This window comes from Misgurnus anguillicaudatus, chromosome 22, assembly GCF_027580225.2.
Source record: "Misgurnus anguillicaudatus chromosome 22, ASM2758022v2, whole genome shotgun sequence".
Taxonomy (NCBI): Eukaryota; Metazoa; Chordata; class Actinopteri; order Cypriniformes; family Cobitidae; genus Misgurnus; species Misgurnus anguillicaudatus.
Window position 1 is genome coordinate 34,044,979 of NC_073358.2, and position 25,809 is coordinate 34,070,787.

General features: G+C 37.5%; 1 protein-coding gene across 1 annotated transcript in view; it reads right to left on the reverse strand.

The window, feature by feature from the left end:
* The window catches only part of ddx31 (DEAD (Asp-Glu-Ala-Asp) box polypeptide 31), a 36,213-nt gene extending 12,902 nt beyond the window's left edge, over positions 1-23,311 (reverse strand). The window contains exons 1-16 of the mRNA XM_055199331.2: positions 22,994-23,311; positions 22,599-22,906; positions 22,438-22,513; positions 22,321-22,364; positions 22,169-22,239; positions 21,948-22,012; positions 16,941-16,985; positions 16,783-16,824; positions 16,611-16,675; positions 16,376-16,495; positions 16,184-16,290; positions 12,752-12,966; positions 10,164-10,319; positions 4,759-4,818; positions 1,838-1,888; positions 1,597-1,736 (exon numbers count right to left, since the gene is read on the reverse strand). Of these exons, the coding sequence (XP_055055306.1) occupies positions 1,597-1,736; positions 1,838-1,888; positions 4,759-4,818; positions 10,164-10,319; positions 12,752-12,966; positions 16,184-16,290; positions 16,376-16,495; positions 16,611-16,675; positions 16,783-16,824; positions 16,941-16,985; positions 21,948-22,012; positions 22,169-22,239; positions 22,321-22,364; positions 22,438-22,513; positions 22,599-22,906; positions 22,994-23,077 (1,649 nt within the window). The 5' untranslated portion in view covers positions 23,078-23,311. The remainder of the gene's footprint in view (positions 1-1,596; positions 1,737-1,837; positions 1,889-4,758; positions 4,819-10,163; positions 10,320-12,751; positions 12,967-16,183; positions 16,291-16,375; positions 16,496-16,610; positions 16,676-16,782; positions 16,825-16,940; positions 16,986-21,947; positions 22,013-22,168; positions 22,240-22,320; positions 22,365-22,437; positions 22,514-22,598; positions 22,907-22,993) is intronic.
* Positions 23,312-25,809: the final 2,498 nt, after the last annotated feature.

Here is a 25,809-nt window from a genome sequence, read left to right on the forward strand (position 1 = left end):
AGTTTGGGTCAAACAACTGATTTTTTGACTTAAACAAAATTAGTACACAGAACCAAAAATAACAAAAAGTATTACATCTGATAATTTTTGAAAAATCTTTTCCGAGTGCAATTTTAAAGGCTTACGCATACTGGGATATTTTAATATACACTAATATTGCTTTAATTTAGTATTTCAAGGTCCTATATGTACAATTTAGATACAGATATAAATACATTTGGTACAAATATGTACCTCTGAGGTACTAATATGAGGGTGATTCTCACGAAACCATTGAAACACCACGGCACTAATGATTTTAGCTTTAAAATGTGTAATATAGTAACATTAAAAAGCATCAGAATTAACACCTTGCAACTGTGTTCTACCTTGCACAATGTGTGATTTCAACATAAGAATTTATAATTGTAAATTTGATCTCATTTTCTGCTGAAATTCTCATTACCGCAATGTGTCCGGCTGTGTTTGAACATGCGTTATGTTGTAATTTAATCAAATTAACACTAGATGTTTTGCTAGACTACTTTAGATGACAGAAAAAATATTTACTAAATATTTATGTATAATAATAATGAAGAAAAATTAGGAAAATGATGTGTCCATGCCTGATGTTCTCATCCTCCGCAACACTTTTTGAGAACAGTTTAAGCACACATACAGAATTTTAATAAAGTTTGATTTTGAGTGACCAAGCACATGGAGCAGTTACTTCAAGATGGCTACCAGGTAAGATAATTTTTTACAGTTAATTTGAAATATTGTCTTGTCAGAATGCTTACATGACATTTTGATTATCATTACCGCAACAGATGCTTATTATAAATGTTAATTTAATTAATAGAAGCATAATACTTTGATTTTAAATGCATGTGCAGAATCTCCAAATTATGTTCTTTCAGATTTGTCATGTCATTTTGAAAATATGTCAGTGTTGATTGTTTCTGACTGTTGCGGTAATGAGATTTTTTAGGACTAATTTTTTAAATTATGTTACAAAAGTGTTAAATGATAAGTAAACGTTTTTAAATTAATGTTCCCATTTACTCCAGACTTTGTTTTTCAATGTCTGGTGGGAAAAAAGTAAATTTAAGCATTTTTTACATTTTCATGCTTGACCAAGTTTTCGTGAGAATCACCCATGAACTCTTTAGGGGCAAAGGTACTATTAAAAAAAAAAAAGGTACTGCCACTGTGACAGAGGTAAAAAAAATTATCAGCTTGAATTGTGTTAATGAAATATTCTGTTAACGTTTCAGAATGATTAACACTGTTGACTAATGCCAAACAATTTCAAAGCTCTTGTGCCAGCAGAACAGATTCATGCTGTCTGTGTGGTGTCTCTCCTTGTACAGTCAGTCATGCAGAAACACATAGCGTGTGTTTTCTCTCATAACTGGGCTCCAGAGCAGATATCAACAGAAATTCATCAGTTCAGCTTTCCACTGTTACAGCGCACGCTTTGGAATAAAGACAGGACCCAGTTTGATCGCTTTAAATAATAATGTGGACTGCACCTGCCCCAAGCAACTCCCCTACTGTTGTGTCAGTGCTCATCAAAATGATAATCTGATATAGATAAGATGCCAGTCAGCGCACCTGATGTTGTGATTGGCCAGCACATCCACAAAGGCGGTCTCAGAGGGGGTGAGGAAAAGCAGGCTGTTGCCCTGGGCACCGATTCGTGCCGTGCGGCCGACGCGGTGAACGTATTCCTCAACAGAAATGGGAGGGTTATACTGCAACAAAGATATTCTCATGATAATACTGCCATACTTTAACATTGATAATTGATCAAAGCAGTAGTTTATGAAATATTAAATTTAAATAAGAACCCGACCTGTACAATCCATGTAACCTGAGGCAAATCCAATCCACGTGCAGCCACATCCTTGAAAGAAAAGCAAGACAAATAAAAACACGAATAACTCCTTAACAAAACGTTCAGGCAATGTCACACAAAGGGATTGAATTAGAAACTGCATTATTTTATGACTGCTATATATAGTCGTGGTTGATGTGTGTTGTTACAGTAGGCAAGATATAATGCACCACAGTGAAATATGTAATGCATACATGTAATGCAGCTAATGGCCAATCAGTATCAAGGACTGAAAAATATGAAAAATATGTTTTATAATATACATTACTCCATACCACTGTTTATAGGAGTTTCTTTAGGCCTCACTTAAAAAAAAGACACATTCTCACAATAAAAGTTACCGTACTTCAAAGTTTCTAACAGCCATTGGAGGAAAGACTCTCTTAACCCCAGCACTCACCCTTACGGGCCAATTACATGTAGTCTAAACCCCGAGTCTAGTGTCTGCAGCTTTGGAGCTGATACAGATGGAGACCAGCATAAGGCCTTGCCAGACTAGCAACAATAATAGACCAACTCATTTACTCTGACTACAGCAGAATGACAGGATGGAGAAAAACAAGAGGTTGGTAGAAAGGACACAAAGGGGGCACCTGTACCAAAAAGTGTCTGCTAAATTTGCCACCTAATTATTACCATCATTATTATTGTAACTCACAAACAACATGGCTGATTCATATAAGAAATTCCATGCAAATATAGTTTTTAACAATAGTAATCTCTCAAATGTTAATATTTGGTGTCATAACTACCAATGCATGGTCTTTGTTAAGTAATTTCCCATAGTTAGTATCATTGTCACATCCATAACATTATTTCTTCCTGATATTTTTTTGATGTCTGGACTTTATTATCAGGGGTTTAGGAAAATATAAACAGATGGTTCAATATATTGGTAATAAATACATTCTCTGAGAAATTATATTTTGTATAATTAATTATGGGGTGGTTTCCCGGATGGGGCTTATCCTAGTCCCAGACTACAATGCATGTTTGAGTTGCTTTCATTTAAATCACCTTATACTGTTTAATTTTAACATATATCGGTGACATTGTTTTGTCTTAAGATGCACACCTGTAGTGTTTTTTTTTTTTAAGTTATGTCTGTAAAAACTTCTTAAAGAAATATTCAATTTTCTTAAAAGAAAAATCCAGATAATTTACTCACCACCATGTCATCCAAAATGTTGATGTCTTTCTTTGTTCAGTCGAGAAGAAATTACGTTTTTAAAGGGAAAACATTGCAGGATTTTTCTCATTTTAATGGACTTTAATAGACACCAACAATTAACACGTAACAGTTTTTTTCAATGGAGTTTCAAAGGACTATAAACGATCCCAAACCAGGCATAAGGGTCTTATTAAGCGAAACAATTGTCATTTTTGACAAGAAAAATAACAAATATACACTTTTAAAGTACAACTTCTCGTCTAGATCTGGTCGTGATGCGCCAGGTGACCCCACGCAATACGTCATGACGTCAAGAGGTCACAGAAGACGAACGCGAAACTCCGCCCCAATGTTTACAAGTGTGTTGAAAGAGGACCGTTCCTACGTTGTTGTATGTCAACTGATACTAATTAATGTCTTTGTGTCAGTTTATTGCTTACAATGGTCCGCAAATGTGCGTTTTATATATGTAACACGTGACCTCCCTACGTCACTACGCATTTACGTTAGGTCGCGCTGGAACGGAAATAGACGAAAAGTTGTGGTTTAAAAGAGCATATTTTTTATTTTTCTTGTCAAAAATGACAATCTTTTCGCTAGATAAGACACTTATGCCTCGTTTGGGATTGTTTATAGTTTTTTGAAACTCCGCCGAAAAAAACCGCTACGTGTTGAGTTAAGTGTTAATTGTTGGTGTCCATTAAAGTCCATCAAAATGAGAAAAATCCCGCAATGTTTTCCTAAAAAAAAAACAATTTCTTTTTGACTGAACAAAAAAAAAACATCAACATTTTGGATGACGGTGGTGAGTAAATTATCTGGATTTTTCTTTTAAGAAAATGGAATATTCCTTTAACTCTTCCCCCGCTATTTTTTTCAAATAAAAGTTGACAGCCTTCACCAGCATTTTTCGTGATTTTTTTAATGAAGTTTAATGCTTTCAGAAAATGTTCTTCTTAAAATATAGAAACATACATCATATCAAATGAAAGAACATAAAAAAATTAATCATACCTTCATTAGTTATCTTTTTATCACCTCTGAAATATGGGTAGGTTTCTTCAAAAACACCAAATTTTGATAATTCCATTTTTGTGAAGGACTATTGATAGAGATTAGATGCAGAGCCATCCTCAAACATACGTGGACATACAGTTTGCCCTAGGCCGATACTTTCAGGTTTTACAAGTTACGGAAGACACCTGGTGGATAATAGCGGTATTGCGGAAAGCAATGACGAGTATTTTTGCCAAAATACTCCTCATCGGCAGGGAATCGTTTTTTCCTTAATTGAGGAGTTAACTCGTCAATGGCGGGGAAAGAGTTAAATGACCTAATATAAATAAGGCCTAGTCCTGGATTAACCTAAACCCTGTCTGGAAAACCGCCCCAATATGTTTAATTATATTTTAAAAATGTTCCTGTATAGATCAGTGGTAGGTTGTGGGTTCAAACCCACACTTTGGATAAAAGCATCTGCTAAATGCATAAATGTAAAATGTAATTTTTGACTAAAAATGTGACATCCATAATGTTGGAATTGCTTGTATGTAAAAAAAGATGGAATCCTTAAAGGAGTAGTCCACTTAAATATGTTGTCCATTGACTTTTCATAGTAGGGAAAAAAACACTATGGTAAGTCAATGGGCCCCATCTTTAAAGTGGACTACTCCTTTAAGGCGTATACATCACAATCCGAATGACTTACAGTGCACAGAAGAATGCCAGTCTGACATTGGGAGAACTCGTGGAAGACCTCTGTACGCTCCTAAAAGAAGATAAACCAGTGAGTTAACATAAACAGTTGTTGATGTTTATAAGGGGTTACACACTACACAGAGAGTAACCTAATTTGTAGAGATCCTGAAAACATGATGCTGCATGAAATCTTGGGATTGATCAAAATATCCAATGTAACAGAGGAATCTTGGGGCGCACTCATATCAAACCCAACTCAACCAAACCGTGCCAGCCATACTCTCCCCTCCCTACTTCCCCAGAAGAAGTAGGGAGGTTACAATACCAGTTTGCTGCTATTGGCTTTTCTGTTGTACCTTCAGCAAAGTTGGGGATGCACCGATATATCGGCCGATGATGCTTGCTATGCTTCTCAATGAATTACGTAAAATGTTGCTATAGCTATAACTCAATATGCGCTCTGGACGAAGAACCATACACACGCAGCAATGACACACAGCTCCAGGAAATGGCATAATGATATATTTATATTGCTGTTCTTCAAATCTTTTTTGGTATTTTCATGATAATAATTATGTTTGACGAGTATTGCTTTTTTAAATGCATGTTGCGTGTACTCAAACTAAGGGGCTGTTTACACTTGGTATTAAGATGTGTTTTCATCGATCGGATCACAAGTGGACGAGAGAGACACATTACGTTTACACCTGGTATTTAAATCTCTCTCTGTCCACTTTCGACCGCTTCTGTGCTGAATACTATGAGGGGGTGGTCTGTGAGAAGGTGGGCGAGTCTCTCTGCTGTCATTCAAACCCGAGCGGGAGTATTTATGAGTTTATATGGACGCAAACTAATATTATGTCGGAGTGCACTGCTTGTTTAGCAAGTAAACATGCTGCACAGTGTTTTGTACATGAGTATGTGAGAGCTTTCTTTGAATTTTCAGCGCAATTGATGAAATAGGATCGCGCAACTTTCACACGCTTTCAAAACGAAACTACGGAGATCAGCCGCTTAGTTTTATCAGTGAAAGGCTAAAAATAGCGCTGTTCACCGAATGTTCACGCCAGAAGTAAAAAAAGACGTAAAACTTGTGTTTAATACCTCAGATTAGATAAATGGGCGGAGAGAAGGCGGTCGCGTGTGGCTGTTCGAACGCATTCAACCACATGTGCGTTCCGCAGCTCCAAAGCGATCCGATCGAAAGTGGTTTCGACCACCTCTGGATGTGGTTGAAAGTGGTCGAAAGTGGACGAGCTCAAAACGTTTTGAACACCGTTTACACCTGGCATTAATGTCGTCCACTTGTGATCCGATCAACGAAAACACATGTTAATGCCAAGTGTAAACAGCCTCTAAGTGATTTCAGATCGACAAGGACTTACTGATCAAAAGCTGTAGTACATGAAATAGCTGTGCATAATATTGGCTGTGCGATTCAGAATAGTTATTGGCCAAGTATTATTAATGTATATCGGCATTTCGGTGCACCCCTATATTTGTTGTATGAATGAATATTCATTAAGCGATAATTCCAAACATTACCCTTAGCTCCTAAAAACATAAAGTGAGGTAAAACTATGGTTAAGAGCCAATATCAAGACAAGATGTTCTTTCTCTTCTTCTGCATGAAACACAATCTGTTATGTGCTGGAACAGCTGCCCATCTCATGCAGCTCTCTTCATTTGAGGAGACGTCCAGACCTCAGCCCTGTGCTTTCCTATTACTAAACCCATCCATAACACTACAGGCTAGCACCACACCCAGAAACACTCTTTTATACATCTGACCACTGAGACTCCACAGTCCCCTCCACCTTCAGTGCCATATGGGCGACCCATGGCAGCTCCGATTGAATAGGGGGTGAGGGTGAAGACTGGACAGTGGCAGGATGCAGTTCCCCTGATACTGCCACAGGGCACCGACTGCTGCTGTTGCCGGTATGCCAGCTGGCCTAGGGCCGGCGTACCCCACCGGTCAACGAGACCCTGATGGTCTAACCCAGTGTCATATGCTACTAGTGCTACTGAAAGCTTTGAAGAGAGCTGTTACCCTTTTAAAATAAAAGAGGTACTTATTATGTAGCGATACTTCACAGCATGAAGCCCTCTCTTTAGTTCACCCAGACCATTTATAGAAAGTAAACAATGAAGACACTGACATTAACGAAACACACATTAATATGATTATTCACATTTACACATCAACACCTATTAAGTGTTCAGAAACCTGGCTGGAGTGCTGCTTCTCATTTCACATGCAAAAAGTGCCAATTATAATGATACTCATTTACATAAGTCTTAAAGGTGCAACAGCAAAAAACAACCCGTTTAATTCATCTAAATATGAACATTCTCTTATTTGTATCCTCATGCCATCCAAGATGTATTACTTAATTTTACATGACATAATTTTAAAGGTCCATTGTGTAACCGCTTAACAAAAATGCAATATAATATACATAACTATATTAACAATGGTGTATAAAGACCTTACAAAATGAACCGTATTGCTTTTATTACCTTAGAATGAGTCGTTTTTATCTACATACACCGCATGTCTCCTTACATGGAAGTCGCCATTTTGCACTGTCATGTTTCTACAGTAGCCCTAAATGGACAAACTGTTCTGTAGAGCACGTTTTGTCACTATTTTGTCTCAGATGATGACATGTTTGTCCTGCGGTGGCTCCCATAGCTTCACTTTGCGTTTCGAAATGGAGGGATGAGCTGTGGACTAGAGCTGCGTTCCACTCCAGTTTTAGACACACAAACTTAACTAAACACTTCCCCTCGGGGAATTCCTGTCGCCATTTTGAAGTGCGTTCCACTTCGTCAAGTATACGAGGGAAGTTTATTTGGACAGACCCTCGCTTCCTCGGATTGTGACGTCACTTCAGCAGCTCGCGCTTTGGACAGTTCAAATGATGGAGGGGAAAGTAGTTCACACCTGTAAGTTAGCACGTTCCATTTGAACCCACTTCAAGTGTTCCGCCAGTAGTGGGCACTCGTACAACGTAAGCAATGACGTACATCTGAGTGAACGAGACTGAGGAAAGTTAGCGAGGGAAGGTCATAAAAAATGAACTGGAACGCAACCTATGCCGTTGGTTGCAATTCACAGTTTTACCACTAGATGTCACAAAAAAGGTACACAGTGGACCTTTAATTTCAACATGGCAAAGCTCAAAAAAGCAAATTCATCCATTAATCCATCACTAAAATACTACAAATGATTCAATGGCAATACACAGATCAGCACTGCAAGTTCAAATATGACAACAAGAGTTTGGTTCCAAAACGCAATAAATCCATTTTGACTAGTTTCTGTAAAAACTTGTTTTCTATACCAAGAAAGATGAAAACCACTATTTTCTGTTACAAACTTTCAAATAGCATATTTAGGTTATAAAAACAAACAATTCAAATCCATTATTTGATTTTTAAAGATTTATTATAAAAACTGATTCTTTTTTCCACAAAATGCAATAAAATAGTTTTTTTTCCCAAAATGCTATACATCTATTGAATTAACATATACATGTGCATTCATCTTTGCCATATAATATTCATTTAGTTGACTAGTGGTATACACTGATAAAAAATAAACATTAATGGCATTAATCAAAACACTTAGTTATATTAAGAACACTGTCATTGCTGCTGTTATACTTTGGACGTAGTCGCTTAACTTTTTTGACAGCGATCAGCTGTAAAATGTTTTGTTCCTGCTCAATTTTCGTTGACATTGAGTAAAATAATGGAAAGTTTTTCATAAGATACCCTGGAGTCAATGTGTTAGCATGACAACAGCTTGATGCTGTCGTGTGAGAACAAGCAACAGCCGGCATTTTTCTGTGTCCCAAGTGCCTTTTGCATAAATTATTCAATTTTGATGGCTTACGTTTCTTTCCCGTCACAGAAAACCACCACAGGTTTATCAATGCCATCAAAAGTATTATTTTGTTTTTCTTTGTTGATCATGAAGTACAAGATGAGTAAAACTAGGATTTGATGTGTATTCAACACGCCGCCATTGTTGTTTACAATGCGTGGAATGGTGCGCTGTGATTGGTTGAGCGGATTTATTGCATTCTGCAGAAAAGGAGGACTGGTGTTTATAATGTTTTTGGGGAAAATGGAAAAAAGATGACAGAATTACACGTCGGATATTGGATTTAAATAAAATTAAGAATTTACTTTTTAATACTGACCTGATACAATACTGATTTTGGCGGTAACTCATTTTGATAAAAATGGCGTTTATCATGTTTTGGAATCAAACTCTTCATATTTACATCGTATTGGCTCGCGTGACAAAACACGCCTAGACAACTAGTGTGTAGCCTACATAACCGAACTGACCAACTAGTAGTTAATAAAGTGTTTAAACGTGCATCATAGACATGACAGGTCTCTCTTCTGAAAAAAATAAATTCCTAGAAGGGGAAAAAGTCTTCTGTATGCGCGGTACAGAAAATGATAGAGGCACAAGCGTTTGCTGCTCAGTGTTGCCAGATCATGCACTAAAAAAAAAAACGAACAAGAAAATTCCAATAATAAACCAAAATAAATCCAAATGCTTTCCCTCAAAGCTCAAAATATGGGGACCTGGCACCTTCACATTTTAACAGCACCAAAAACTTGATCGCTTCATGAGCCAAAAGCCATAAACGGTTAAGTATGGTATGCGAGTACAAAAAAGACGAGGACCTGGCAACACTGCAAGAGCACACGCAGCCTCACAAATGCGTACAATACACAACGCCACGACGGAGGTTTATTGCAAAACATAATGCTGTTAAATTATTTTGGTCAAAGCTGTGAGTGATAAGCACGCGAGATGGCGCTACGGTTATCTCCGTGTCAATCATCACATTTTCGCATTTAAATGCGGTTGTCACACCTGAAAGTTAGCAGTGTGTATGAGACCACAATGTGTGGAACTCCAGCTAAACAGTCACGTCTTGACACTTACTTTGCATCGCCCGCCACAAGCTATTTGTCTGCAACACGACAAGAGGTCATAACGGAGAAATTAATTTCGTTCATTTGTAAGGACATGAGACCGATCAGTGTCGTGGATGGAGCAGGCTTCAGGGAGTTTTGTCAAGCAATGTAACCAAGGTACCACATCCCTTTCATGTCTCTTCATTTACTTGTTTTTGTGTATGTAATATACATTGTCAAATATGTTTAAACTTAAATAGACTACCTATACAAGTAGTTATGTCTCTTTGTATTAAAATGACAGCCCTATTATCAACATAACACACAGATCTGTACTTTGCCATGGATATGTGACGTATGGATCACTAGATAGCTCAAAATATTAAATGTTTATGAGAATGTTTATACATTTGGGTAGGCTATTTATTTAAGACTTTATTCAAGATGTGTCTAATAATGTGTCACCTCTTGTTTCATGTTGCCGTGAAGCCTGTAGAAGTTGAGGTTGTTGGCTGGAGCGGTGTTGGACTTCTCACACAGGACTGAAGTGAAAAGTGTAAGCAGAAACTCCACAGCATCACAGCAGGACATGAACACGATCAGCTTCTGTCCACGCTCAAACTGTACACACACACACAATAAAAAACATGACAGGCAGGTATTTATCTTCTATGCAACATAGGCCAATCACTTTTTTGGTTATAATAACTAGCAGTAATAACATATTTGGCTAGAAGTTAACAACAGTTGAGAATAAAAAACAGGTCTTTAACGTGATGCAAGAATCCATTTAACAAATCACCATAACAAGTCCAGACCTGCCAATCTTGGACATTTTTATTGAGTAGTATCAGCCGAAATGAGACACAGGTTTTTAACATATAATTTAATGCACACACACACCTTTTGGTAACTTTCAAGGTAACATGATTGTGCTCTGATTAGACACATTTTTCTTTGAGGTCAAAATAAGTACCTGCTACACAAAATGCATACAGGTTGGCAGGTCTGTAAGTCCCAACGGAGGTTTTTATAAATTGGAAATCAAACACGCCCTATATATAGTAACAAAACAGTATTTGTTTGCATTAGACACACTTAGCATACTGTGAGATACTGACCCTTTGGTGGTTTCTTCCACGCTAAAAAATAAATAATTTGAATGTACTGAGACAAACCGAAAAAATGTGTGTGAATGTGAACCTAACAGTCTCTTGAACACAACAGTGCTGAGAGTTAATAATAGGCCAGGGGTGCAAATTCATCAGGGGTGAAAAAGGTGACAAAGACACAAGCGTTTATATATCACAGTTTATATATCAATTAAAAAAACATTTAAATTTTTTAATCAAATTTGAAACTGTTAACATTAATAGTTAATGCACCTCAAACTACCATCAATTACTGTAATGACATAAACACGAATTAATAAATGCTTGCCTTACATACATTATATTTTTCGTTTTTTGTTCATAATGCATTTACTAATGTGAACAAATAAAACCTTTTTGTAAAGTGTTACAGAAATTTGTATTCCACATTATTCAGTACACATAAACTAATAATTTAGGGTTTTTTCTGTTCAAAGTCATAGCTCCAAGTATGAATATGAACCCTGAACGAGCAACTCGAATCAAACTCGTGTACAATTCAACGTACGAGTCTTATTAAAGGTATAAAAGTGATTTAGTTAAGAGCAGTGAGAGATTTTCTCTCAATGCTGTTTAATTAACACGGGTTACAGACAGGAGCAAAATTAGGTAACTTCCCCTTTAAGACCAAAGTCCGGATCTAATATACTGTTACACGTGCGTTTTTTCTTTTAGCTGTTTGCTTTCTCTTAAAACCTAAATTGTCGTGTTTATGAGGACACTTGCAAAAGCTGGGAATTTTGACGCATGTATGTATTAAAGGCTAATACAGCGGCAAAAAATACTCACAAGCTCAATGAGAACCGAATGCACGGCTTGCACGTTCCTCTCACACAGAAACAGTGCGCGCATTTAGCACTGTTGTTTGCGTTTTAACGGCTTAAAAATTACTTAATTTAAAACTGCGGTGCTTAAATACGCGTAGAAATGTTAAGCTTTTGTAACCACGTGCACAGCAATGTGACGTGGGCGCGTAACCTCAAATGAGAAAATACTACGAGTTAAGTGTGTGCGCTCAATCTGCACAGACTGCTTAAACTTCGTCAGCAAATAATGTGACTATAAATTGTAAAACATAACAACGATGGACACGATTTTCATAATTTCATTTACTGCACCGCTGTCGCAGACCCCCCACCCCTCATTTTCAAAAAACGTATCGGATCTAGACAAAACCACAAAAATGACCTATTTTGGATCAAAAACGGCAAATTTCGCCAAAAGGTGAGAAGTTTGCACCCCTGCTATTGCGACAAATTTGGTGACTCGATTCTAAGTCCAATATCGATGAAAATTATTTAATATTCAATTGTTTTGCAGACATGGAATTAATTAAGTGTGCTGTCCCTTTAAGACTTACATGTAATGCAAGGATCCAATATAATTACAAGTGCATTTTTTTCTGAAATGTTCAGAATTTACACAACAAACTACGTTTACGAGAATAATCGTGACATTTTGAAATAATTTTGAGTAAAAATGTCTGTTCAAAGCGCAAGGAAACGTGAATAAATGTTAGATTAAGCCTGAAGCCTTAACATGCTGCTAGCCAGGCATGCGCTTCGAACTCCTCACACAGCGCAAGAGTAGCACATTAAGATCTGTCTTGCATCATCTTTGCTTAAATATCTAAATTGGTAAAGCCTAAAACACGTGCAAATGATAAACTTTTATGACAATGTAGCATTGGTCCGTGTGTGCAAGTGACCATTCGGTCCCTTGCCTCGAGCATCGTTCACGCTTGCCCCGGGCCATCGGGCACTCTTTACAAGCCCTGCCTTAAGCAGGATTTTCTGCTTTCAATATTGTTTTGTTAAATTTAAGATTGATGCAAATCTAAGAATCTATATTTTTACCTAGCCATAATTAATATAAGTATATTTTAATGAATGTTTTCTCTACCTTGCATTTTGCCAGAATGAAGGTAGCCAAACAGACCAGGTGGAGTTTGCTGGGCACCACCACCACATGCTGCTTCAGTCTTTCAGGTACTGCATAGCTGTCTGACAGAGCCTGAGGAGCCGCCTGGGGACACACTTGAGCCGTCTGCTCGCTCCCCTCTGACACGTGGATGGTCACAGGGTCCTTCATACTGATGCTGGCCAAACGAGACAGTCCTGGGTGTAAAGAGTACAATATCAGACTTTATACATGAGTATACCACATGGCTGTTGAATGCTTTATTTTGATTGTTTGAGAAATGTTTCAGAGGTGTTAAATTTTTTTTTGTAAGACGCATACCTGACCTGTCAAATGTCTTAAAATAACCACCAGAGCAATGTTTGGGGTAACCGTGGTCTAAGCGGAATAATTGACTCCGGTCCTTTAAATTATCTGAAAATACAGCACACCCTTCGCGTCACATTACCACCTTGGGTGTGCATTATTTGTAAATTATTCAAAGGCCCGACGTCAATTATTCCTTACTTAACACATGCAGGTCACCACCACAATTTTACATTTTTCAGAGAAATCAACTTTAAATATGTCATACATAAAATCACTGTAACATTACTCAAAATAACTTTTTTTGCTATAAAAAGCTCAGAACAAGCCAAAGAGAGAAATATTTTATATGTCTGCTTATAAAATATTTGGGCTTCTGCCACAATGTAGGTCTGTCCCCTTACAAAGCCAGCAAAGACAAACAGGAGAGAGGGCCTACTGTCAGCTCACCCCAATCTGCTTTGCTTAGACTAGAGCCAACACAAACAGTAAAGGGTTTCTGCAGGTTTCACCAAGTCAAATTTAAAGGATTAGTCCATTTTCTTAAAAAAATCCAGAAAATTTACTCATTACCATGTCATTCAAAATGTTGATGTCTTTCTTTGTTCAGTCGAGAAGAAATTATGTTTTTTGAGGAAAACATTCCAGAATTTTTCTCATTTAAATGGACTTTAATGGACCCCAACACTTAACAGTTTTAATGCAGTTTAAAATTGCAGTTTCAAAGGACTCTAAACAATCTCAAACGAGGCATAAGGGTCTTATCTAGCAAAACGATTGTCATTTTCTGCAAGAAAAATAAAAAATATGCACTTTTAAACCACAACTTCTCGACTTCCTCCGGTTGTGTGATGCGCCAGTGCGACCTTATGTAATACGTCATCACATCAAGAGGTCACGGATGACGTATCGAAACTACGCCCCAGTGTTTACAAGTGTGGAGAAAGAGGACCGTTCCGTTGTATGTAGAATGATACTAATTAATAGTAATTAATGTCTTTGTGTCAGTTTATTGTAAAATGATCCGCAAATGTGCGTTTCATATATGTAACACGTGACCTTTCCACGGCATTACGCAAGTATTTGAGGTTGCGCTGACGCGTCACAGGACCAGAAATAGATGAGAAGTTGTGGTTTAAAAGTGATTTATGCCTCGTTTGGGATCGTTTAGAGTCCTTTGAAACTGCAATTTTAAACTGCATTAAAACTGTTAAGTGTTGGGGTCCATTAAAGTCCATTAAAATGAAAAAAATCCTGGAATGTTTTTCTTAAAAAACATAATTTCTTCTTGACTAAACAAAGAAAAACATCAACATTTTGGATGACATGGTGGTGAGTAAATTATCTGGATTTTTTCTTTTTTTTTAAAAAATTCACTAATCATTTAATACTTTCCAAGACCTTTTAAGACCATTTTGAATTAAATTTAAGACCTTATCACAACAATGAAGTCCAATTTTACAGTCCAGTTTACACACGTCAATGTGTTTTTTAAGACCTTTTATGGCAAAAAACAAGATGTATTTTCTAGGGGTGTGACATGACACTTACCACACAAGACGAAAGATTTAAGTGAAATTACACAAATATTAAATGTTGTATCCAATCTATGGTTTTCACTGATATTATTCAGATTTTTTTGGTAATAAAAATAGACCTAAGTGGGCAAAAGCATTTAAAATAATAATTATGACAAGACAATAATAACTGGTTCAAATAAAGTATCAAAACCAAATAAACATGTTTTTTTTTTTTTATTTAAACACGGCTGAAACGCCTGGACAATGCCGAATGCCAGCTCTTTTTTCAGCTGAGCGCTTTGGTTGCTGTGATACTTTAGCTGTGAGCCAGTTGGTTGCTGTGGTAATGCCCCGGCCCTCCTCCACTGTGATTGGACAGCCGTGTGAGAACTGACATTGACGGGCAGAGCTTGTTTTCACCCAAAGTTGAATATTTTTCAACTCTCTGCACTCAGCGGAAGAAAACCGCTAACTGCTGACTTATTTGAAAAACTCAGAGCTTCCATTGGAAACACGCGTCGGCCGCATGCGTAAAAGCTTTGGTGTGCATGCCCCCTTACAAAGTAAAAAGTTATCAAAAGCTTTGTTTATACATTTTAATAAGCAAATTATTACCACTAAAACTCATCCGCGGGGACGAGCGAAAAAATAATATAAAAAAAAAAACCATTCTAACACGATGCATTTCAATCAGCATTAGAGTAGGAATGGGCACCGAACTCGGTACTTTTATAGGCACCGACCGAATTGCGTCGGTACTACCCAGTATCGATTCACATAAAATCAATCGGTGCTCAATTTCGGTACCTGAGAGAACATGTCAGCGCGCCGCGTCTGGTACGCGCGTGCGCGCTCGAGAGAGAGAGACCGTGTGGGAACTTGGTGACACCCCTTTGCAACTTGCTTAATGGCTAACAAAAAGCGATCTAGCGTGTGGTTAAATTTCACAAAGGATGATGTATCGTTACATGGACATAGGAAAATTAATACCGTTTTAAAATTATTTAAGACCTAGAACAGTACATTTAAAGGCGGGGTGCATGATTTTTGAAAAACACTTTGGAAAAGAGAGTCGGGCAGACTACCAAAACTCACTTGTAGCCAATCAGCAGTAAGGGGCGTGTCTACTAACTAACATCGTTGCCTGGGTTGCGTACGTGTGGGGCGGGTCTATCAAAAGAAGGTCCAGATTTTATTGGGGTAGGGGCTTGTTTGTTTTGGTGATTTTAAATGTCAACATTGACTTCCAGAGATCATGCACCCCCTTTAAGACTTTTTAAGGCCTTAAATATTGATTTTGAAATTTAAAACTTTTTAAGACCCCGAAAAAACCATACCAAAGTATGGTCCATTTTATACGTGTATAGTGCACCTGACGCAATTTTCATCGTCAGAAGACTGTGTGCATACTAAAGGGTGAAGGGTCACATAAAAATGTAGTATGTAGCCCAAGAGATGCATTGCGTCAAACGTCTGTGTGCACGTATACGAGTCAAATAAACTATACTTTGCAAGGCTGTGCGTTCGACCACGCGAGTACGTTCGCGTACACACACACAAAAAAACTAGACCCCGGGCTTTAGCTTACCTTCATTGAGAGTGGCTGAAAGCAGCACATTCTGCCTGGCAGGTCCAGTGGTGTTTAGAGCATTCAGAATCACTGTCAGATCTTTCTCAAAGCCCAGGTCCAGAGTCCTGCCAGTACATAAAACTAACAGTATATCCACATTCATTTTTATTTAAACATTCCTCTGTTTTAAGACACACAGACTCTTTTGACCTGTCAGCTTCATCCAGAACAAGCCAGCGCACAGCACTGAATACAATGCTCAGAGTGTTTTTGATGTGGTCCACCAGTCTCCCAGGGGTTGTGATCAGAACATTAATGCCCTTCCTCAGTCTGAAACCAAACAAAAACAATCATACAGTGCAGGCTAAAGTGAAATAGCAAGTGTCATACCTATAAAATCCATTTAAATTTCATCACAAAAAATATATAGATTTTGTGTTTTTACCTGGCTTTTTCTGATTTCATTTTCTCTCCTCCCATCAGAACTCCAGGCACGATCCAGATGAAAGGCTAAAAACAGTAAGTGCAAAATGTCATGAAGTTGGTTTTAGTAGATAAATGACCATTACGTTCATTCAACAGAGCGTTGATAATTTAGCACAAATACAGATTCTTACTTTTAGAAGTTTCTGAAACATTTGAAAGCTCTGCAGGGCAAGCTGTGAGACAAAGGTTTGAAAAAATAAGGGTACAATACGTCAATATATATATTGTATGTTGAGCCAATAAATAAATCAGAAAAAAACTATGGCTTGCTATTATTTTTTAAAGATACCTCTCTGGTTGGAACAATGACAACAGCCAAAGGCCCATCCGATCTCTGAAACAGAATATAACAAAAATGAGTTAATAATTTTAGATCACCTTGAACAGCATTGACTGGTTATATCAGTAGTGGTTTTTGGCACGGGCGAAACAAATTTTTTCATAAAACACGGGGGCGGCACGAGCAGTTAAAAATCCTCTTCGCCGCCGCAAAACGGTTTTCTATTATCTATCATTTCACTATGTGGGGAATTGGCAAATTGGCACCCATGCTTGCTGAGAAGGTGCCGTGCACAGAAGCTGTAAGACGGGCGCGGGGGACAGTTCACCTCTGGGTCTCTGCCAAATGGAACGGATGGGGGCACAACGGATAGTGGAAAAATGTTGGGGGGGGTGGACAATCTCTTGATTACAGAGCGCAAAATAAACACAGAGATGGACAGGAAAAGGTCAAAACCATTAGGTGCCCAATTTAGAAAAAAAAGAAGAGAAGAAGGAGGAGAAACGAGCAAAAGATAAAGGTATGCAACCATGTTTTCTCTATATGATTACTATGGTATCTGTGTCATGAATGAAGTGCTAATGTTAATTGCTTCGTATAACTCTTAAGTTTGTTAGTCTTTTTGCTATGAGGCTTGTTATGCTTATACAACAATAATTCGGTTTTAACTCAACAAACACAAAATCTAATTTTACTTTTAAGTTCAGTTATTATTTATTTCCATCAGTTAGGGCAACATTAGGCCCTGTAATTAGCCAACGAAATTTTCAAATTGGTGTAATAATCATTTAAATCGGACTACTTTTTAAATTGCATTTCATAAACCAACATCTCAGACGTCAGGCCAAAAGTTTAGACACACTTGACTAAAATGTTAACTATGATTTTAAAAATCTTTTAATCTCAAGGTGTATGGTTAAATGCATGAAATTACGTTTGTAGAAAATCTATACCTGTGCCAAACAGATTAATTTCTGTTATTAAAAAACTAAAATTTTATTTTAAAATATTATTTTTGAAATAGATGACTTGCACTATTAATATTACAGAAAAACCTGTCAATAAGAGCCCAGATTAAATGTGAAGTCCTTCAATATTGTTTAAAATTCAGTCTAAAGTAAAACTTCAAGAAGCTTCTTGATAAAATGACATGAGTATGGTTTTGCAATTTCTAGGCACTTCAGATGATAAAATATAACAGAGTTTGACTTATTTTGAATGTTTTCAGTCACCAACATAATTCCCACAGTTGCATTTGTGTTATGCCATAGTTTGGAGGAGTTTATTATTATTCTGTTATGTGGAAAATATATAAATAAAGAATGAGTGAGTGTATCCAAACTTTTGTTCTGTATACATTGTATATTTTTGCACATTTATGTATTATATTTATGTAATTTCTGATAACTTATACTGTCATATTTTGTGCAGAATTGTGTTCATTGTCTTTTGGCAATGTTGGAGGTGGAGATTGTGTACCTTAAAAAGTGTGTTTCCTGTTGCAATTGCAAAAGTTAAATAACTGGATTCTCTTAAGTGTGTTTTTTTAATGTTCTGATGAAGGATTTGTGCAATTGAAACCTTTTTTTTTTTTTGGAGGGGCGCTCGAAGGAGGCCTCGCCCAGGGTGTAATTTCATGTAGAACCGCCACTGGGTTGTATACTGTATGAAGAGTTGCAAAATCCTCTAAACACGTCTTACATAGTTTCGTGTGAGCATTTTTATTAGGCTTGTTCAGGTTTAGTAATTCATTCGAATGACAATGAAAAGGCTATTAGTCAGTAAATAAATAAATTGTCTTATTTTCACAAATGTCATAGTTGTATTTAAAATTTTTGAATTTCACTGCAAAACTCTCTAAGTGGATGCAATTTTTTTTGGCAAAAACCTCCACTTGTAAAAAAATCTGGTTATATTAAAGCAAATTGTACTGTTGCTGCAACCTGAGCAGCCTCCTAGCTGCTACAAGCACACTCTGAAAGTGGTGGTGGAGGGTAGAGCACACAGCCCCGCCACTCCCCCTACCTGCAGAAGAGTGTCTGATACCAGGCACTGTTGCGCTTTTCAACCACATGGGGGAGCTGTACGTCATTTTTACATGGAAACTACATAGTGTTGCTTTAAGGTCCATGTACTTACAAGTGACCAAAGTTTGAATCAAATGCAATCGATTTGCATTCGTCTTATGCACTTGGGAGGACTTTGCTGAAACATCGACATGGCATTTAATGGATTCTGCCAACAAACTAGTAATTCTAAAAGGCCTGAGAACGAGATTACCGGAATAATCCACTTTCATAAAAAATTCAGATAATTTACTCACACCCATGCCATCCAAGATGTCAATGTGTTTCCCCGTTCAGTCGAGAAGAAATTAAGTTTTCTGAGAAAAGCATTCCAGGACCTCACCATTTTCAATGCAGCTTTACAATCCCAACCAAGGCACAAGGGTCTTATCTAGCAAAATGATTTTTTTTTAAATATGTACTTTTAAACAACAACTTCTCGTCTTGCACTAGCCATGTGATGCTCCAGCGCAACCTTACGTATTACGTAATCAAATGGAAAGGTCACGCATTACTTAACACACATTTTTGGGGGGCAAAAATGACGATCGTTTCGGTAGATAAGACCCTTATGCCTTGTTTGGGATCATTGAAAGCCCTTTGAAAGCTGCAATATTAAACTTAGGGATGCACCGAAATAAAAACTCTTGGCCGAAACCGAAAAAGAGGAAACCAAGGCTGAAAACTGAAACACTGAAAAAACTTATTATGCCAATTATTAGTACCATTGCATTTATGACTATCACTGTATAGCAGTGCTTCTCAACTATTTTCTGTCACGCCCCCCCCCTAGGAAGAAGTAAACATTTCGCGCCCCCCCAACTCTCCGCTGCGACTGCAAATAGTATAATTTGTTTATAAAATTACACATCTGCAAAACATTGTATCCTTATTAACATTAAAGAAAACACACAAAAAAAATAAATATCAATTAACTTACAACAAAGAATAACTTTATTAACATTGTTTTTTAGTCCGTAACAGAAAAGACGTAAAATGCATCAATTTGCCTGAAATAAAAAAATCAATCCTTATTTAAAGTATAATATTTTTTGACCATTTGATACTGAAAAATTAAATTAAATATAATCAATAAATAATAATAAAAAACTCAAGCGGCTTATCAGCGTGATTGGGGTGTAATGTCTTTAAGTGACGGAGCAAAAAAAAACACTTTCTGAAAAAGTATTTTCTCCGGGGTCTCGCGCACCCCCCCTGGGGGTCCCGCCCCACTATTTGAGAAGCACTGCTGTATAGTAACTTTACTAGGGGGTGTGGCGGTTCGGATCACATTACAGTTTTTGAGGCACGGATCGGATTATATTTCGGATCAGCAAAAAGGGGGTGGGGAAAATCTAATAACAAATAAAGAGTTTGCAAAAATTTATAAAAAGAACAAAGTTGCACATTAAAGGAACAGTATGTAGGATTGTGTCCAAAACTGGTATTGCAATCACAAAACTTGTGGCTAAAACTGGTACTACAATCACACAACTGGTCAGAGTCTAACCAGAGTCGTTTTGGAGAAACATTTCAACGCTGGAGAGCAATGAAGGAACAGAGAGGTGTCAAGACAGACGCGCAGTTCGCAAAAATTCTCCTCGACAGGTAACAGTGATTATTCTTTCTTTGTGGATTATTGTTTCCGCCTCATTCGCGCGCGAATTGAGCGTTGTACGTGGTACGCGCGAATGGTGCTTTTGTGCATTTTGCGGTTCACGCGAATTTGCGGCTGACGCCCGAGTTGAAAAATTTGAACTTTGGCGGAATTTCGCGCCGCGTTAACCAATTAGGAGCCTGCCTGCTGCTGTGGTGGCAGCCCCGCCCGGAGTCACTCACTCAAGCAGTCACTCGGAGCTATATGACACAAGTTGTTATTTCTATTAGGAGACAGGAATAAAAAGGACCTCGCTTGGAAGAGTGTCAGTAAGGACTTTGGGCAACATGGTAAGTTGTAATACACACTTCACTTTTGAGTCACGTAACGTTTATCGACCCACGTCGTTTATTTTCCCCCTATAGTAAGGTGACCAAATACAAACTGGTAACTCTCTTGATAAATGCACAATCAACATCAGTCATCTTGCAAACAGACACTCGCACAGCAGTTGCCCCTCCCACAAGAAGCGGATTTTGCCTCGGACGCGCGTCAAATGCTTGCTTTTTCCGCGCGTCTACTCCGCTCTACACGCGCGAATGTATTCAAAGTGTTCAAGCGGCAAACTAGGCGCGGTAGACGCGATTTTGACGCCCAAAACGCGTTTGGTGTAAACCCTGCATTAGGCAGTGACCAGTCTGCTACATGCTAGTTGAAATGGGAGTAGCTTCGACTGATCTAACTTTACGTCTTATGTGTTTATTATCATATGATTTCACATAATGAATCCACTGAAGCGACACAGCATATGCCAGTGGTTAACAAACACTCGTGCACAAGTTTTGGAAGGCGTTCCCTAGAAATGAGCTGTGAAGGAGGGAGGCTGTTCTTACGCATGCGCTTATTTAAAAAACTCAGTAACGGTCTTTGGATTCTCAGTCGGCGGAAACATCCTCTTTTGCGCCTTTAAGCTGATCTGAAGCAAAAGTATTTGTTAAACATATAATACGTGCCCAGAGCATTCAGTCAATATTCAGTCCTTTCTTTCCTTTGAACGCCATGCCAGCTTCTAAGGCTATATTTTTGGTGAGACTCAGATGTAAATATATTTGTGTATAAAAGCACCATAGGGTATAGTACATGGTGTTACATTAACATTAAAGCCCCTCCACCTAAATATTTAATTACACTATGTCTCTTGACATTTTTAGTCAAATAAACTATAGTGACCTGAATGTAATTACATCATTACAAAAAATTCATTAAACCTTATTGAAGTGTAATTTGTAATAAGAACATCTTTACACTCAGCAAAATGTGAATGTGCAGCATAAGAAAATCCGATTGACTTGCCTTCACTTTAGGTTGTATTGCTTGTAGAGACTGCACCATCGGAATGCCATAGGCCAATGTTTTTCCTGCATAAGAGAGAGGATCAGACCCACATCTAAACAATCATTCATTCTATTTCAATGGGGTGATTTTTTTTAACAACTCAACATTTAGATTTTTTCAGCACTCAAACCAACATTCACAGCAGTTACTGGAAATATGAAATCGGTTGAAAGCTTTACCTGATCCAGTCTGGGAACGGATTACAGCATCTTTACCGGACATGAGCATTGGAATACTCTGCTTTTGTACACTGCAAAAAAGGCGATAATCAAAAAATTATGTAGACACAAGATCATCAAAAAAAAAGGTAGGATCACAAAAGCTATTGTACCTGGTCATACTGGTAACCTTTAACACATTCTCGAGGGTTGACACCTGCAGAAGAGGAAAAATTAAAACTTAATTTCAGATTTCATGTGAAATAATTTAAGATTATTGCTGTTCATACCAAATGAGGATGCAGATCCAGTTCTTCAAAAGTGTTGTTTGTAAAAACCTTTTCTTTCACGACACTTACTGCTGGACTGAAAGAAAAAGAGGCTTTAAAATTGCTTGGAAAGGTCAAACTGAAGTGTTTTTACACTCTGAAGCTCAAACGTGCGCATCTACCTTTGGACATCAGGGATCTCTGGGTTGTTTCTGAAAAGGGAGGATGTCTTGATTAATGGTCTGCCATGCTCTTCGGGGGCTTTCTTTGGAAATGTTTTCACCTTTGATGGCGACTTTGCAGCTGAGTTTTCTCTCTGGTCCCCAGTCTCCTCTATGTCTCCATTATTATTCCTCTGAGATGGGCTTCTGGATTGCAGTTTTTGCTTATGTCTGTGCTGTTGTCCAGTTTGATTAATCTTCCTCTGTTTGAAGGTGCTGTTCTCCTGTGGCTCACATTCAGCCTTTCTTTTCAACGGCTCCTTCTTTTTCTGTAAAAACAACAAATACCTGTTTACTGCACTGACAGAAACCACATGGTAATGACAGTGACAACAACACCAACAGGCACGACTTACCCATGAAAATTTCCCATGGTTTTTCTTTCTGGGAAACGTTAAAGGATCCGAGGAAATGTTAAGCATCAAAACGTCATCAGCCATGACAGCAACCCTTAAATAACTAAATTATAAATATGTATTAAGACAGCTGAAGTACACTAAATGCAAATATGCGTATTACTATCCGTTTCACTGGGAAACATTTTCGTTTAAAGGAAAATACGGGCTAGCTAACATTTAAACAGCATAAATATACCACATTAGCTGAGGTAAGATTCACACGTGTTTATTTTCCAGTGCACTTAACAACGTGAGGGCATTTCCGGGTAATGACATCGTCAAAATAAAAGTCCCGTAACGTCCTCGCTTTAAAAGTCACGGCGTTATTATCATAATAACGTACAGCAATAAAGTTCAGACCGATAGTGCCAATGTAACAATTAGTCGTCAAATATTCACATACTGTGGTTGCACAACTGTTTTAGTTTTGTGTATATGACAAACTTAAAAAATGAATACATTTACCATAGAAAAATAATTTAACTATAAAGGTATGTGCCTTGTTATTTGAATATGTATGCCTTGCTATTTGTATTTCCATTACATTATGTTTACTTTTGTACATTATTTTGTGTAAAGAAATATGAAAAAGGCCTTTGTTATGCTTTTTCTATTGATGTTAAAGAAAAAGTTCAGTGAAACCAAGTGAGATTCGACATGCCACATTTTGTCTACCATGATTGTAAAATTGTCATATGTTTTACTTTTATGATGGATATGCTTTTGGAAGCACACTATATAGGGTGATTCCCGTTCAATGGCATTAAAAAAGCCAAGATGAGCCAGGATATTATTTAATATAACTCTGACTTTGTTTAGCTGAAGAAAGGAAGTTATATACACAAATTGCATTAAAGGAAAACACCACCTTTTTTAAATATTTTACTTTGTTTTTTCTTTAACTTAGACGAATTAAGACATATCTATCTTTTTCAATGCTTGCACTTAATCTTTGTACAGCGCCTCGTGAATGTGTTAGCATTTAGCCTAGCCCCATTCATTCCCTAGGATCCAAACAGGGATGAATTTAGAAGCCACCAAACACTTCCCATGTTTTCCCTATTTAAAGACTGTTACATAAGAAGTTACATGAGTAAAGGCCGGGGTATACCTTTTTTCCGTGTCCGCGCAGCTTTCCAAGTATACACCCCACAGCTACACGCGGATGGTACCAAACATGCTCCACAGCTTTCTGTTCTTGGAAGAAGTAAAAGTTAAAGAAGAAAAATGATAGTGTGTGTGCAAATGCTGTCTTTTTCCTTTGTATAATTGTTTATAGTGGAGTGTCCTGTCTAAATATTTTCACACGTATGCACTGTTGTACGCGGACTGTACACACACTGTCCACGCGATCTCAAATTTTGGCCTGCACGCGGACGGTCCTCGCGGCCAACCGCGGATCCTCCTGATGACGAAAATGACGTCATGTGGACGGCGCGCATACGCGGACGTCCCTTGTATACTTTCGGCTTAAGAATGGTGAAACAAAATAAAACTTTTGTTTGGAGCCAAAGGAATGAATGGGGCTAGGCTAAATGCTAACACATTCAAGAAGTGCTGTACAAAGTGCACTCATTGAATAAAGATAGGTATGTATTAATTCATCTAAGTTGATATAAGAACATAAATATAATAAAATAAAATAAAAAATGGTGGTGTTTTCCTTTAAGGTAGCTTAAATTATGTGAGAAATTTCATATTTGGGTGGACTATTAAGTAAATGTGAATCTAAAGCATTCTTAAAATCTCACATAGCCTACAATATTCCTACATGTATTAAGCCTGTGAAAATGTGAACAAATAACAGTAATATAACAAAAAGCCATTTAGCAAAATATAAACCGATTAGGGTGCGACAGAAACAGAGGAGGTTTGTAAAACCCTTTTTAATATGGACACATGCTGGACCTCATATTTACATATTCAGAGGAGATGCATATTCTGGATCTCATATGTTGCAATTAAATCCCAGCATGTCATAGTATCATATCTGAGGGGGATTAAAAATCAGCCTGTTAACACACTTCTTCAACCAATGTGCTTAACTCCTCCCCCGAACCCTCGTGGGAGGTATTTAGGGCCCTTTAAGTGAGAAAAAGCAAAAGAGAGAAAGCATCATTGACCAGTTTTTCTCAGTGTTTAAAAGAACGACAGTATATTGTTGGTCACCAACATGATATGCTGTTGTCACTAGAAGGTAGCTTCACTCTTACAAAAAAATTAACCATGGTTTTAATAGAGTTAAAACAAAAACAAAAACATGGTTACTCTAGTAAAACCATGGGTACCACAAAATAACCATGACTTTGACAACCATGGTTTTCAAAAACCATCGTTAAACCATGGTTACTATAGTAAAAACATGGTTTTGCTAATAGTAATCATACACTAAAAAACATTACACTTTTAACACAAAAAAACATGGTTAATTTTCGTAAGAGCTTTAGAAAAAAAAGATTAGACTAACTAACATAAACCAGCTTAGACCAACAAGAAAATTCATGCAGGCCTAAGCTGTTTTTGTTCAGCAGTGCTAGGATAAACCAGCTGAAGCGAGACAAATACTGCTCTTCATAAAAGGTCTGGATGATCTGCCATTTCCTGCTATGTTAATTAAACATGTTAAGCAATTACAGGCACCATGCACTCCCATGACAGCATACAGGGTCAAGGATTACTGGAAAGACAAACACTACAATGATTTGGGTAATGCTAAAGTCATGTAATGTATTAACCATAAAAGACTGAACAATAAAAAAAAGGAAATGAAGAAG